Genomic DNA, 12,074 nt, shown 5'->3' with positions numbered 1-12,074 from the left:
CATGAGTAGAATGTGTCCTTTTATTTAAAATGCATCTCTGGGTTATTTGTGGGGCATAGGAATTCGTTCATATTTTTTCCCCAAAATATAGTCCGCCCCCCCCCACAAGGTCTGAGGGACAGTAGACCGGCCCCCTGCTGAAAAGGTTTGCTGACCCCTGGGCTAGTTTAACCTCCGGTTTGCTCGTAAAACTGGGTTGCTGTGTCGTGCGAAATGATGCATGTCTACGGAGTGTGTGACCAACATGAAATGTTTGGAAAGCTCTGGTCTACACTGACTGGCAGTGTTTCTCCAGGGTAGTAGCTCAGGCAGGGGGCATTCCCAAGCCCACCTGGGGATGCTGGAGGTTGAACTTGGGGTCTTCTCTGCCTGCAAAAGAAACACTCTGCCCCTGAGTTACCGTATATGACCCTTCCCCTAATCATAAATCAAAATTCCTCTCCTCGTGGCTCTGATCAAAGGGCTGGTTTGAACAGCTGACTTACCACATGAGTTAAGCAGTCGAGAAAATGGTTTTCTTGTTAGAAGAAAACAGTTCCCTGACTCAGGTCTCTGGGTAACAAACTGGCCTTTGAGAAAGTAGCTTTTTCCCCACTAATGGGAGATTAGCTCATGAGTACCAGCGCCTGTGTCAAAAGCTGCTGGGCTGAAGGTCAAGCTTTGAGGCTTGCTAATTTAAAGCACTACGATGACACTTTTTTAAAGTTGCAGCTGTTTCCCCCCAAAATTGTAGTTTGTTATGGGTGCTGAGAGTTACTAGGATGCCTCTGCCCCTCACAGAGCTATAATTGCAAGAGGGTCTTGTTAAACCACTCTGCATATTTTATCTTTGTGTGGGGAATGAGATGTCATGTGCGTGTGTCTCCAAACCATTTTCAGCACCTTAACAAACTACAGTTCCCTTTTGGGGGGGAGCTCTGGCTGTTTAAAGTGGCATGATGCTGCCTTGTTTTAAATGTTTGGTGTGATTTAGGTCTTAGAAGCTTCTAGACTGGCTATCTAAAGATATCCCTCTACCCTTCTGTTTCTCCTTAATTGGAAAGGGGGACGCCCAGAGCAGTTGACTCACACAGAGTCAGACCGGGGAGCCTCTTCTGCAGGTGGTTATTTTGTGCTCGCCTTGAGGGGGGCTTTAAACGATTATGAAGACTCCTTTTATTTCTCATGGCACACTGGCTAGTCCCTCACAGTGCACCGTTTAACTGTCCCATTCAAGGGAAACCCTCTTCCATTATTTAATTATTGCAATTATATCCTTAAAAAAGCTCAATAGTGGTGTTTGTGGTTCTATCTAGTGTTGACATATTTCAAAAAGTGAAAATCCAGACCAAAAACTCATTGGGCTTTGTTCTGGCCAAAGCCGTTGAGCTTTTCTCAGTTTTGCCCAAAGTTCCCTATTTTTAAGGGAAATCACAAAAATAATTATTTTTTATTTTGTTTCGCAAAAAAAAGACACTGTTGACATGGTTGCCATATGTCCAGATTTCCCCGGATGTTTCAGTGATTCTGCCCGGACACTGTTTCCGATAGCCGATTGCTGGCAACCCTGCTCCAACCCCATTTTACCTGCACAACAATCTTGTAAGGTGGGTTAGACCAAGTAGGCTTCATGACTAGCACTGAGCCTAGGGCTTGCTGATCAGAAGGTCGGCGGTTCGAATCCCCACGGCGGGGTGAGTTCCTGTTGCTCGGCCCAGCTCCCAGTTCGAAAGCACGTCAAAGTGCAAGTAGATAAACAGGTACCGCTCCGGCGGGAAGGTAAACGGCGTTTCCGTGCGCTGCTCTGGTTTGCCAGGAGCGGCTTAGTCATGCTGGCCACATGACCCGGAAGCTGTATGGCGGCTCCCTCGGCCAATAAAGCGAGATGAGCGCCGCGACCCCAGAGTCGTCTGCGACTGGACCTAATGGTCGGGGTTCCCTTTACCTTTACCTCCAGGGCCCTGGTTCAGAACACCCTTCTTCCCTTTCCCTCTTCTGATTCCAGAGGATAACAGCTTCTCAAACCGGTCCATCTGGACTCATGTATTTTGGAAGGTCCATGGCTGGTGGATTGGACTTCACTGCGGACGGTCTCCCTGATATTATTGTTGGATCATTAGGTTCTGTTACTTTGCTCCGGTAGGTAGTAATGATCTTTGGGTTTTTTCCTGGGGAAAAGAGAGACTAAAAACCCCTCTGGTTTGCAGTCTTCTTGAGCTGAGTTTTTCTGTAGACAAAAATACATTTTTCAGCTGTTGGGGGGAAACGTGTCTAGCATCAGCGTGCCAAATAAATTCAGAATTCATGCCCTTTTTCCATGCAGTCATGAGGGTAGGCATGGGTTGGCAATTTGGGGTCCATGTTGCAAGTGTCGGTGTCCATGACTGTCCCGGGTAAATTTGGGAGAGTTGGATGTTACAGAGCTGATCAAATCAGCAGCTCCTAGGCTAGAGATGGAGAACTTTCAGCCTTCCCACCCTCCCAGACCAGGGGTGGGAGTGTTTTTCAGCCCAAGCACCTCCTTCCATTCTGATCAACTTTTGGGGCACGGTGGGGGGGTGGGCAGATGTAAAAGTGGGCAGAGCAATGGATTTAAAATTTATCTTTGCACAGTAGGGCTGGGGGATTTATCGATATCTCGCTCAAAGCCGGTTCAAAGTCCATATTGCGATATCAGTTTAATAGTTTTTTACCTGGCAATATGTTGCAAATCAGGGTGTGTGTTAGGGCTGGACGGTGTATCATCTAAAGCCGGTTTCAAATCCATATCATGATATTGGTTTCATAATTTTTGACCTGGCAAATATATGGCGAATCAGGATGTCTGTGTGTTTTGCAAAAATCACAATGGGGGGGAGGGGACCCTGAAGCCAGCCAATGCCTCTACATAACTCCACCCTTATTACAAATATCGTGATATATCAGTATATTGCGATGTCTAGCTGGTGATTTATTCCGATGTTGAAAACCAAACCAGAAATCGCCCAGGCCTATTGTATAGGAGGCTACTTTGTACATGCACACCCCACTCTACCCTCCATCCAGACAAGCAAGAGACATTATCAAAGTTCAAGGACATATTTCCAGCTGGGCAAAGCCACTTAAGGAGGATGTGAAGCAGGGCCAGTGAGAGACGGTTCCAAGGGCCAGGTAGAGAGGCCTGGGGGGGCCACATTTGGCCCAAGAGGTTCCCCAGCCCTGCCCTAAACCATGCCCCTTTCACTTCCCCAGCTCACTGCCCAAATACCAACCCTATTCTGCTGCATCTATAATAATCTGGGCCGCTGAATTGGAGCGCTCTGCAGAGGCAGCCGTCCTTGAAATATTATGCTTCCACTTGCCTTTGGGGTTTGATTTTAAAGTCAAGCCTATCTTTCTTTCCCTCTTCCTCCATTTAGCTCCAGGCCAATTATTCGGCTGAAACCCACCATGCGCTTTACCCCGGAGAGAATAGTCCATTTTGACGGCGTCATTACGGCCAGATTGTGCTTCAATAGGGCTTCCCCTCCTGGGACCGTGCAGCCAGGTAATGAGCATCCACATGACAAGCATTTTAGCAGCCGTTAACTTTAGCCCAACAGGGACGCAGCAGCAGCTGTGCCGTACGGTTGGCACTTAATTTTCCTCTAATGGTAAAGGTAAAGGGAGCCCTGAGCATTAGGTCCAGTCGCGGACGACTCTCGGGTTGTGGCACTCATCTCGCTTTATTGGTTGGGGGAGCTGGCGTACAGCTTCTGGGTCATGTGGCCAGCATGACTAAGCCACTTCTGGCGAAGCAGAGCAGCACACAGAAACGCCGTTTACCTTCCCGCCGGAGTGGTACCTATTTATCTACTTGCACTTTGACGTGCTTTCGAACTGCTAGGTTGGCAGGAGCAGGGACCGAGCAACGGGAGCTCACCCCGTCGTGGGGATTCGAACTGCTGGCCTTCTGATCGGCAAGCCCTAGGCTCTGTGGTTTAACCTACAGCGCCACCCGCGTTGCTTCAATTTTCCTCTAGCAGCAAACAAAAAGGAAGTTATCTTTCTGCTGGCATGAAGTACTCTAACAGCTCTGCAAAGCTACAGTTGGAGGTCAAGCAAAGGGGCAGCCCGGTCCCATTTTCCATTCAGACTCTGTATTTTGGATGAATCTGCCTTCTCGATTTCTCTCTGCTTCTCACACACACCCCTACCCCAATTCTTAAACTCTGTTCACATTTCTGTAGGAGGTTGCAGATTATTCATTCATTGCCCTTTTAAAATGTGGGGAGGGGGGGCGGGCAGGTTACAGTGGCGCCTTGGTTCTCAAACACCAAAATCCCAAAAGTAAGTGTTCCGGTTTCTGAACGTTTTTCGGAAGCCAAACGTCCGATGCGGCTGTCGGCTATTGTTTCCGGGGCACCTGCACCAATCAGAAGCTGCGCCTTGGTTTTCGAACATTTCAGAAGTCAAAGGGACTTCCGGAACGGATTACGTTTGAGAACCAAGATACCATTGTTATTGGGTTCTTGTTTCTATTTTGATTATGTACTTTGTGTTTTTATGTTGTGATTTTATCCTGTGAAACACCCTGAGACCTGCAGATATAGGGCAGAATAATAATAATAATAATAATAATAATAATAATAATAATAATAATAATAATAATATTTTAATCCCTGGACTTTTTTTCACCATCCTCCCCACTGCCAAGTGTTTCTTTCTTCCTCCTAGGGCTGCCTCAACTCCTTCTTCGCTACACTGTGGATTTAGATGTTGAGATGGACAAGAAGAGGGTGCAGTTTGAGGACCAAACAGTCTCCAGCAGCAGCGAGACCCCCTACACTGGGAATTCTTGTCCTGAACTGCAGCTCCACATCCTGGTGAGTGCAAGGAGAAAGCGAGTTCTACGCTGTGGGTGCACATACAAGCAGCAGCTGCAATTTGGAGGCGGGGGGGGGGGGACACCGTGGTGGAGATACCCCAAGTCATAAACATTGGCCTGAGAGCACCCTCTTCGCTGCAAAGTCAACATGCATTGAGGATAGATCTGTCACTAGCTAAACAAAACCTCCATGTCTAGAAGCATTTTTGGGCAAAAAATATATATATGAAAGGGACAAATACATGATGGGTGACACCTGGCTTGAGAGCAGTACATGTGAAAAGGATCTAGGAGTCTTGGTAGACCACAAACTTGACATGAGTCAACAGTGTGATGCAGCAGCTAAAAAAGCCAATGCAATTCTGGACTGCATCAATAGGAGTATAGCGTCTAGATCAAGGGAAGTAATAGTACCACTATATTCTGCTCTGGTCAGACCTCACCTGGAGTACTGTGTCCAGTTCTGGGCACCACGGTTCAAGAAGGATACTGACAAGCTGGAATGTGTCCAGAGGAGGGCAACCAAAATGGTCAAACCTGCCTAATTTGCAGATTCCGAAACAATATTTGGACTGCAACACAGACATTCTTTAAAAAACACACTTCTAGAAATCTTACAATGCACTTTTCCGGCTAAGTACGGTATTGTTTACAAAAATGCATGCACTAGGGTAAAGTGTGCCTAACAGGATTAGTGAATTAGTGAAAACAACATACGGAAATGGGGGAGGGGGAGAGAGGGAATGCAAAATTGTGTAGAATTGTGTGCAAAATTGCATACAAAAATGGGTGTGTTAAGAGAAACTGACACTATAAAATGCTGAAGAATTTGGAAATTGCAAAGTGAGAGAAACAAAAAACCGATAGGTTCACCCATCCCTCGTGCTTTGATGATTAAAAAGAGCTGGGTCTTGAGCTTGACCAGAGCAGGAGTAAAACTAGAAAGCTGTGTTTAGCTAGGTCGGACTATTTGATCATAGGAACAAAGGAAGCAGCCACTCGGGTCTCTCTCCATCCAGTCAAGCAAAAAGGCAGATTAAAGGCACGTTTCCAGCCAGGAAAATGGACTCATTGAGGAAGCCAAGCTGGGCTCGTGAGAGGTGTGGTCTGAGGAGAGAGGGTGTGGTTAGGGAGGAGGTGTGGTTTGGGGGAGAGTCCCGGGGGCCGGATGGAGAGATCTGGAGAACCGCATTCAGCCCTTGGGCCTGAGGTTCCCCACCTTTGCCCGGCTTGCTTGCAAATTCATCTCTCCCTTTTTCAATTTCAATATCAGCCCTGTACTGATGACTGTTACTCTGACATTACTCTGCGCCTCACTTACGAGCTTCATGACCCTGACGGAAAAGTCCTGGACTACCCCAAGCCAATGCTTGATATGTATCAGAAACCTGAAGTGTATTTCCAGGTAACAAGATATAAGTTTTTTTTAGGGGGCTTAACTTTGTCTAATCTTTATACTACAAACTGCCCTGTGAGCTTTGGATGAAGGGCAGTATAATAATGAGAATAATGATAATGATAATTATTATTATTATTATTTCTGGCAGAGTGCCCAAGAGTGCTTCTGCTTAAACTGAGGACTCAGCTACACTGCAAATAAAACATTTTTAAGTGTTGAAAAGTGCAAATGTGACACTAGATGGCGATGATGAGCTATGGCAAATTCAATATATATTTCAAAACATTTTTTAAAGGATTTTTGCAACTTTTTTATAGATTCCACCAGAGAAAGGCACCTGGAAAGGTGTGCAATGTGGTCCCACTTACAGTTTTCTGGCTGCTGTTTGAGTTGTCTGAGCCCTGGCCAAATATTATGGGAGGAGCTTGCACAGAAACCAAACTGCCGTCAAAAGTGTCCTTCCCAACCAAGAGAACCCTAGTCCAAAGGGGGGACCTGGCAGACACCAATGTCTTCCATATGCAATATTAAGGAGTTCCAAAAAAAAACAAAACAAAACAAAACAGATACCAAAACTGGGTTCATGTTATTTTATTTATTTCATAAAATGTATACACTGCTTGATTGTTGTTTTGTTTTTGTTTTTTTTTAAACCCAATAATACCAAGGGGGGGAAATCACAACCAAAACTTTATAACATGCAAAAGTTAAAAGACTAAAACAGATTAAAATTGCCTCAACGTTCTAAGCAGGCACTTGGTAGGCTTGCCAAAACAAAAATGTCACCATTTCTCAGAGTGGCCTACTCTGCAGGATTGTTGTGAGGCTGGAAGTGTGGAATGACACACACACACACACACACACACACACACACACTGGGGTTGTAGCCAATCAAGTCCTACATAGAGTAGACCCAAGTGAGTTACGGCCATTTTCAGTGGGGTCTACTCTGAGAAGGACTAACATGGGCCATTCCCATTTTCCTTTTGGGAAGGGTTGAGTTGCTTGGATTCTGGTTGGCTTCAAGAGTATCCACAGGCATAAAGATAATAATAATACCGGTACTCTTTTCTTGTCCCTTTGACTCCCGACATCCCTGTCAGCTGCCAGTCATGGAATACTGTGGTGACAAATCCGTCTGCACACCTCGCTTGAGCTTAGCTGTCGAAACTGAGTGAGTCTTCTGAGCGCTTTTTTCATTTTGTAATGTGCTTTTGGCCACATTTGGGGGGAAAGCCCTAACTATTTAAAGTGCTATCAAAGTGCTTTTCATAGATGGTATGACTGTGGCCTGTGTGACCCACCCCACTTAGAACAGAGAGAAGTAAAATCCATTCACTGAGCCTACGCTGTAGAGGCAGCGCATAAATTTAACCAGAAATGTCCCTTTCCAGCCATACTTTTTATTGCGCATTCATGATGATTTGGGCTCACGATGGTATCATGGCAATCCCACTTTCGCTACCGTTTGTGGATGTTGCTGATCTGGGCTCTCTGACAAAAGCTTCATAGCCCTTGTGCTAAGTTTTTTTTTTAAAAAAAAAGATGCCACAAGACCTTGCGCTGTTTTTACAATGTCTGTGGGTCTCGAAAAATTATCTCTTTATTTCCTTTGCAGGAAGGAGCTGGTGGTTGGCTCCACCAAGGAACTGGCAATGAAAATCTATCTGTCCAACAGTGGCGACAACTCCCACATGACGTCTCTGGTTGTGCAGTACCCTTCAAACCTCCATTTTAAAAACGTCCAAGAGGTCATGTCTTTCTTTGAACTTTCCCAGGGTTTAACTGTCTTCTGTACCCCAATTTGAGCTGGTAGGGGGTCTACAGCACATTGGCAGAGAACCTGCTCTGCGTGCCTAAGGCCCAGGGTTCAATCCCTGGCATCTCTACGTAGGGCTGGGATATGACTCCTTGCTGGGAAGCCTGAAGACCTTCTGCCAGTCAGTGAGCTATATGACCAAGGGTCTCACACGGGAAAAGGTGGCTTCCTGTGTCCCTATTCAGAATCACGAGGACAGGAATCTTACTTTATTTTGCGCCCAGAAAGTCCCAGGCTCAGTTCCCAGCATCTCCAGGTATGAAACACGCCAGTCAACATAGATGGACAAATAAGACTGAATCAGTATAAGGCAGCTTTCTATTTAATTCAGAACCATGATGACTGGAATCTTGTTTTCTTTTTAGGGGGGAGGAGCCATAGCTCAGTGGTATAGCACTTATTTTGCACGCAAAAGGTCCCAATTCTAACCCCTGGCATTTTCAGTTAAATTGATGGGAAAGGCCCATTCTCTGCCAGAGACTCTAGACAGCTGCTACTGGTCAGAACAGACAGCTGAAGGGTCTGACCCTGGTATAATAATAATAATAATAATAATAATAATAATAATAATAATAATAATAATAATGTATTTGTACCCCGCCCAGCTGGCTGAGTTTCCCTAGCCACTCTGGATGGCTCCCAATAGAGTGTTAAAAACAACACAGCATTAAAAACTTCCCTAAACAGGGCTGCCTTCAGATGTCTTTGAAAAATAGGATAGCTGCTTATTTCCTTGACCTCTGATGGAAGGGCGTTCCACAGGGCGGGGCGCCACCACCGAGAAGGCCCTCTGCCTGGTTCCCTGTAACCTCACTTCTCGCAGGGAGGGGACCGCCAGAAGGCCCTCCTCGGTGCTGGATCTCGGTATCAGGGCTGAATGATGGGGGTGGAGACGCTCCTTCAGGTATACTGGGCCGAGGCTGTTTAGGGCTTTCAAGGTCACCACCAACACTTTTGAATTGTCCTCGGAAACGTACTGGGAGCCAATGTAGATCTCTCAGTACTGGTGTTATGTGGTCCCGGCAGCCACTCCCAGACCCCAGTCTAGCTGCCACATTCTGGATTAATTGCAGTTTCAGGGTCACCTTCAAAGGTAGCCCTACGTAGAGTGCATTGCAGTAGTCCAAGCAAGAGATAACTAGAGCATGCACTACTCTGGTGAGACAGTCTGCAGGCAGGTAGGGTCTCAGTCTGCGTACCAGATGGAGCTGATACACAGCTGCCCTGGACACAGAATTGACCTGTGCCTCCATGGACAGCCGTGAGTCCAGAATGACTCCCAGGCTGCGCACCTGGTCCTTCAGGGGCACAGCTACCCCATTCAGGACCAAGGAGTCCCCCACCCACCCCGTTGCCTCAAAACAGTATGTCTTGCATTCCTAGCTATTTCCTCAGGTGTGCGCTGTATCAAAGGTTTCTGGGACATTCTGGATTGAAGGAAGATTCCTGTTCTGCCCCACCCCACATGTCTCAACAGATTTCCTCTTCCGTCACCGACTGTGACACACCTCAGCCAGTCTCAGTTTTATTCTCATCTCTCCGCTGTAGGGTTGGACATCCGATCTTCAAGAAATCTACCGTAAGTTCCTTTGCGCACGCATTCAGCTGCTCCCTAGGCTTCTCTTGCCTGTTGCCTTTGACACCAACCCCCTGCCAGCCATTGGCTGGGCTGCTGCATGACATCACAGAATGTTTGCCAAATATTCCAGCTGCTCAGGCGGTCACAAGAATATTGATATACGCAGCACATGCGGCGCTTTGTCAATGCCAGGTGTACCAGGAGGTTTGGCAAGCAATGTGAGTCAAACCAAACAGCTGTTTCAAAGGCTGCCCATCCAAGCTTAAAAGTGGAAGGATGAGTCCAGGATTTGATTATTTTGCTTAAATACTCATTATCTAATTCTTGCTCTCTCTTATTTCATTTACTGCACAGGCAAATTTTTCAGTGACCTGGCAACTAGATGGGAAAAAATTCCCCACAGAATTCGCTGACTTCATGCTTAACGTTGCCAAGTAAGTGGTCAACCTCTGCCGAAAACAACTGACTCGGACAGGGCAAATGATCATGTCCGGTGCATGCCTTTTTTATGCTGGTGTTTTATTAATGCGCACTGCCAAAGTAGACTGGGGTGGGTGGGTTACAGGTAGGTAACCGTGTTGGTCTGCCATAGTCAAAACAAAATAAAATAAAAAATTCCTTCCAGTAGCACCTTAGAGACCAACTAAGTTAGTTCTTGGTATGAGCTTTCGTGTGCATGCACACTTCTTCAGATACACTGAAATGGAAGTCACCAGACCCTTAAATATAGTGAGGGAGTGGGGAGGGGTATTACTCAGAAGGGTGGTGGGAAAGGGGTGGGTGGGTGAGCTGGAATTTCCAGAGGCCACTATCTAGGTTGGAGAAGGCTGTTTTAGAGTCAGCATGTACTGCAGAAAGGTGACAGTCCTGTTCTGGGGAAAGAGGTGGGATATAAATGATACAGCTCATCTGTTTGATTTTCACAGTGCCAACAAAAACAGCACAGCCCTGAGAGAAGACCGTTCCCTGGGTGTGAGATACTCCATGAACGCCATCCTCACCAGGTCGAGTTCAGGATTAGCCAAAAGCAGAAAGTCTCTTTGGACACAAACGAATGAGAGAGGACTTAGGCAGTTGGCTGTGCTTAATTTTTTTAAGCTATTTTTTAAATTTTGATCCTCTTTTGAATGTTGTGGTCTAAACCACTGAGCCTCTTGGGGTTTGAATCCCCGCAATTATGGGGTGAGTTCCCGTTGCTCTGTCCCAGCTCCTGCCAACCTAGCAGTTCAAAAACATGCCAATGTGGCGGGAAGGTAAACGGTGTTTCCGTGCGCTCTGGCACTCATCACAGTCCTCTGTGCGCCAGTAGCGGTTTAGTCATGCTGGCCACATGACACGGAAAACTGTCTGTGGACAAATGCTGGCTCTCTTGGCCTGTAAGCGAGATGAGCGCTGCAACCCCATAGTCGCCTTTGACTGGACTTAAAACGTCCAGGGGTCCTTTACGTTGACCTTAAACCCGTTTTCAGTTGATAATTTTAAGGTTTTATTTTTTGCTTTTCCAAATGTTAAGAGTGTTGTTTCTCCCCTCCCTTCAAGCTGTATATAGATTGTGTTAAATAAAATGAAAAAAGTAGTAAAAAAAAAAAAAAACTCCCAGCAGCCTGGCCAGTGACAAGTCAGGAGTCGAACATCTGGAGGGTACCACCATAAACACTTGGTATCAGGTGTGTGTGTGTGTGGCCATATCCGAATAGATCCAAGGAAGACCAAGGTGGCATGAATGCATGGAAGTGTGTGTGCATCACCCAAGTTCCCTCTGCTCCTTGTGCTCTGCCAATGCTTTGTTTTCCAATGATCAAACAGCTGTCCAATTAATTTATTTTAAAAATGTTTGTCCACAGGCAGCTTCCAAATGTGTATGTGAGCCTGGATGAAAGAGCCTCCCACAGCACCCAACTGACATTTAATGTAGGTACAAAGTGGCTGTACTCTTCCTCTCATCCCTAAGGTTCATTGCTACCTGATTGTTGCTGTTTATACCCTTCATTCAATTTTTATTTGTTTATTTTTTTGCAGATCACAGGGAACCAATTTGGGGCACAGCTTGAGTTGCGGATCTGGGTCCCTGTCAACATAGACAACCGCCAGATTGCAAGCATAAAGAACGTGGCAGGGGTGCAGGTAAGTTTTCTGGTTTCCTCCCACCTTTTTTTTTTTTAAAAAAAAACTACGTGTGAGTACAGCTATAAAGATATGAAGCTGCTGGGATGACAGCGGTGCCAGCATGTGCCCCACTGCGTCTTGAGGGGGCATTCCCCAACCACTGGTGGCGGGTGCTCATTCGGCCTGCTAAGACAGAGAAGGCAGGGAGCCCAAACGGGGAGTGGAGTCAGAGCCAGCAAATACACAATTCTAGCCCATGCTAGAATTAGGTTGCCGGCTTCCATGCCGAGGAAGTTGGCAATCTGGACTTGGTTGTAAGAAGGCAGACTGAAGTTGGGGAAGCAGT

At 46.4% G+C, this 12,074-nt stretch overlaps 1 protein-coding gene across 1 annotated transcript in view; it reads left to right on the top strand.

Moving 5' to 3' along the window:
- Window positions 1-12,074, top strand: part of ITGAE (integrin subunit alpha E) — a 35,810-nt gene that overhangs the window by 13,333 nt on the left and 10,403 nt on the right. Inside the window, exons 11-21 of the mRNA XM_033172594.1 lie at window positions 1,985-2,118; window positions 3,378-3,505; window positions 4,675-4,823; window positions 5,943-6,230; window positions 7,328-7,398; window positions 7,843-7,975; window positions 9,521-9,622; window positions 9,977-10,056; window positions 10,507-10,626; window positions 11,467-11,533; window positions 11,642-11,746. Of these exons, the coding sequence (XP_033028485.1) occupies window positions 1,985-2,118; window positions 3,378-3,505; window positions 4,675-4,823; window positions 5,943-6,230; window positions 7,328-7,398; window positions 7,843-7,975; window positions 9,521-9,622; window positions 9,977-10,056; window positions 10,507-10,626; window positions 11,467-11,533; window positions 11,642-11,746 (1,377 nt within the window). The remainder of the gene's footprint in view (window positions 1-1,984; window positions 2,119-3,377; window positions 3,506-4,674; window positions 4,824-5,942; window positions 6,231-7,327; window positions 7,399-7,842; window positions 7,976-9,520; window positions 9,623-9,976; window positions 10,057-10,506; window positions 10,627-11,466; window positions 11,534-11,641; window positions 11,747-12,074) is intronic.

The sequence above is a fragment of the Lacerta agilis genome, chromosome 15 (genome assembly GCF_009819535.1).
Source record: "Lacerta agilis isolate rLacAgi1 chromosome 15, rLacAgi1.pri, whole genome shotgun sequence".
NCBI classification, from domain to species: Eukaryota; Metazoa; Chordata; class Lepidosauria; order Squamata; family Lacertidae; genus Lacerta; species Lacerta agilis.
This window is presented reverse-complemented; position numbering and strand designations above follow the sequence as displayed.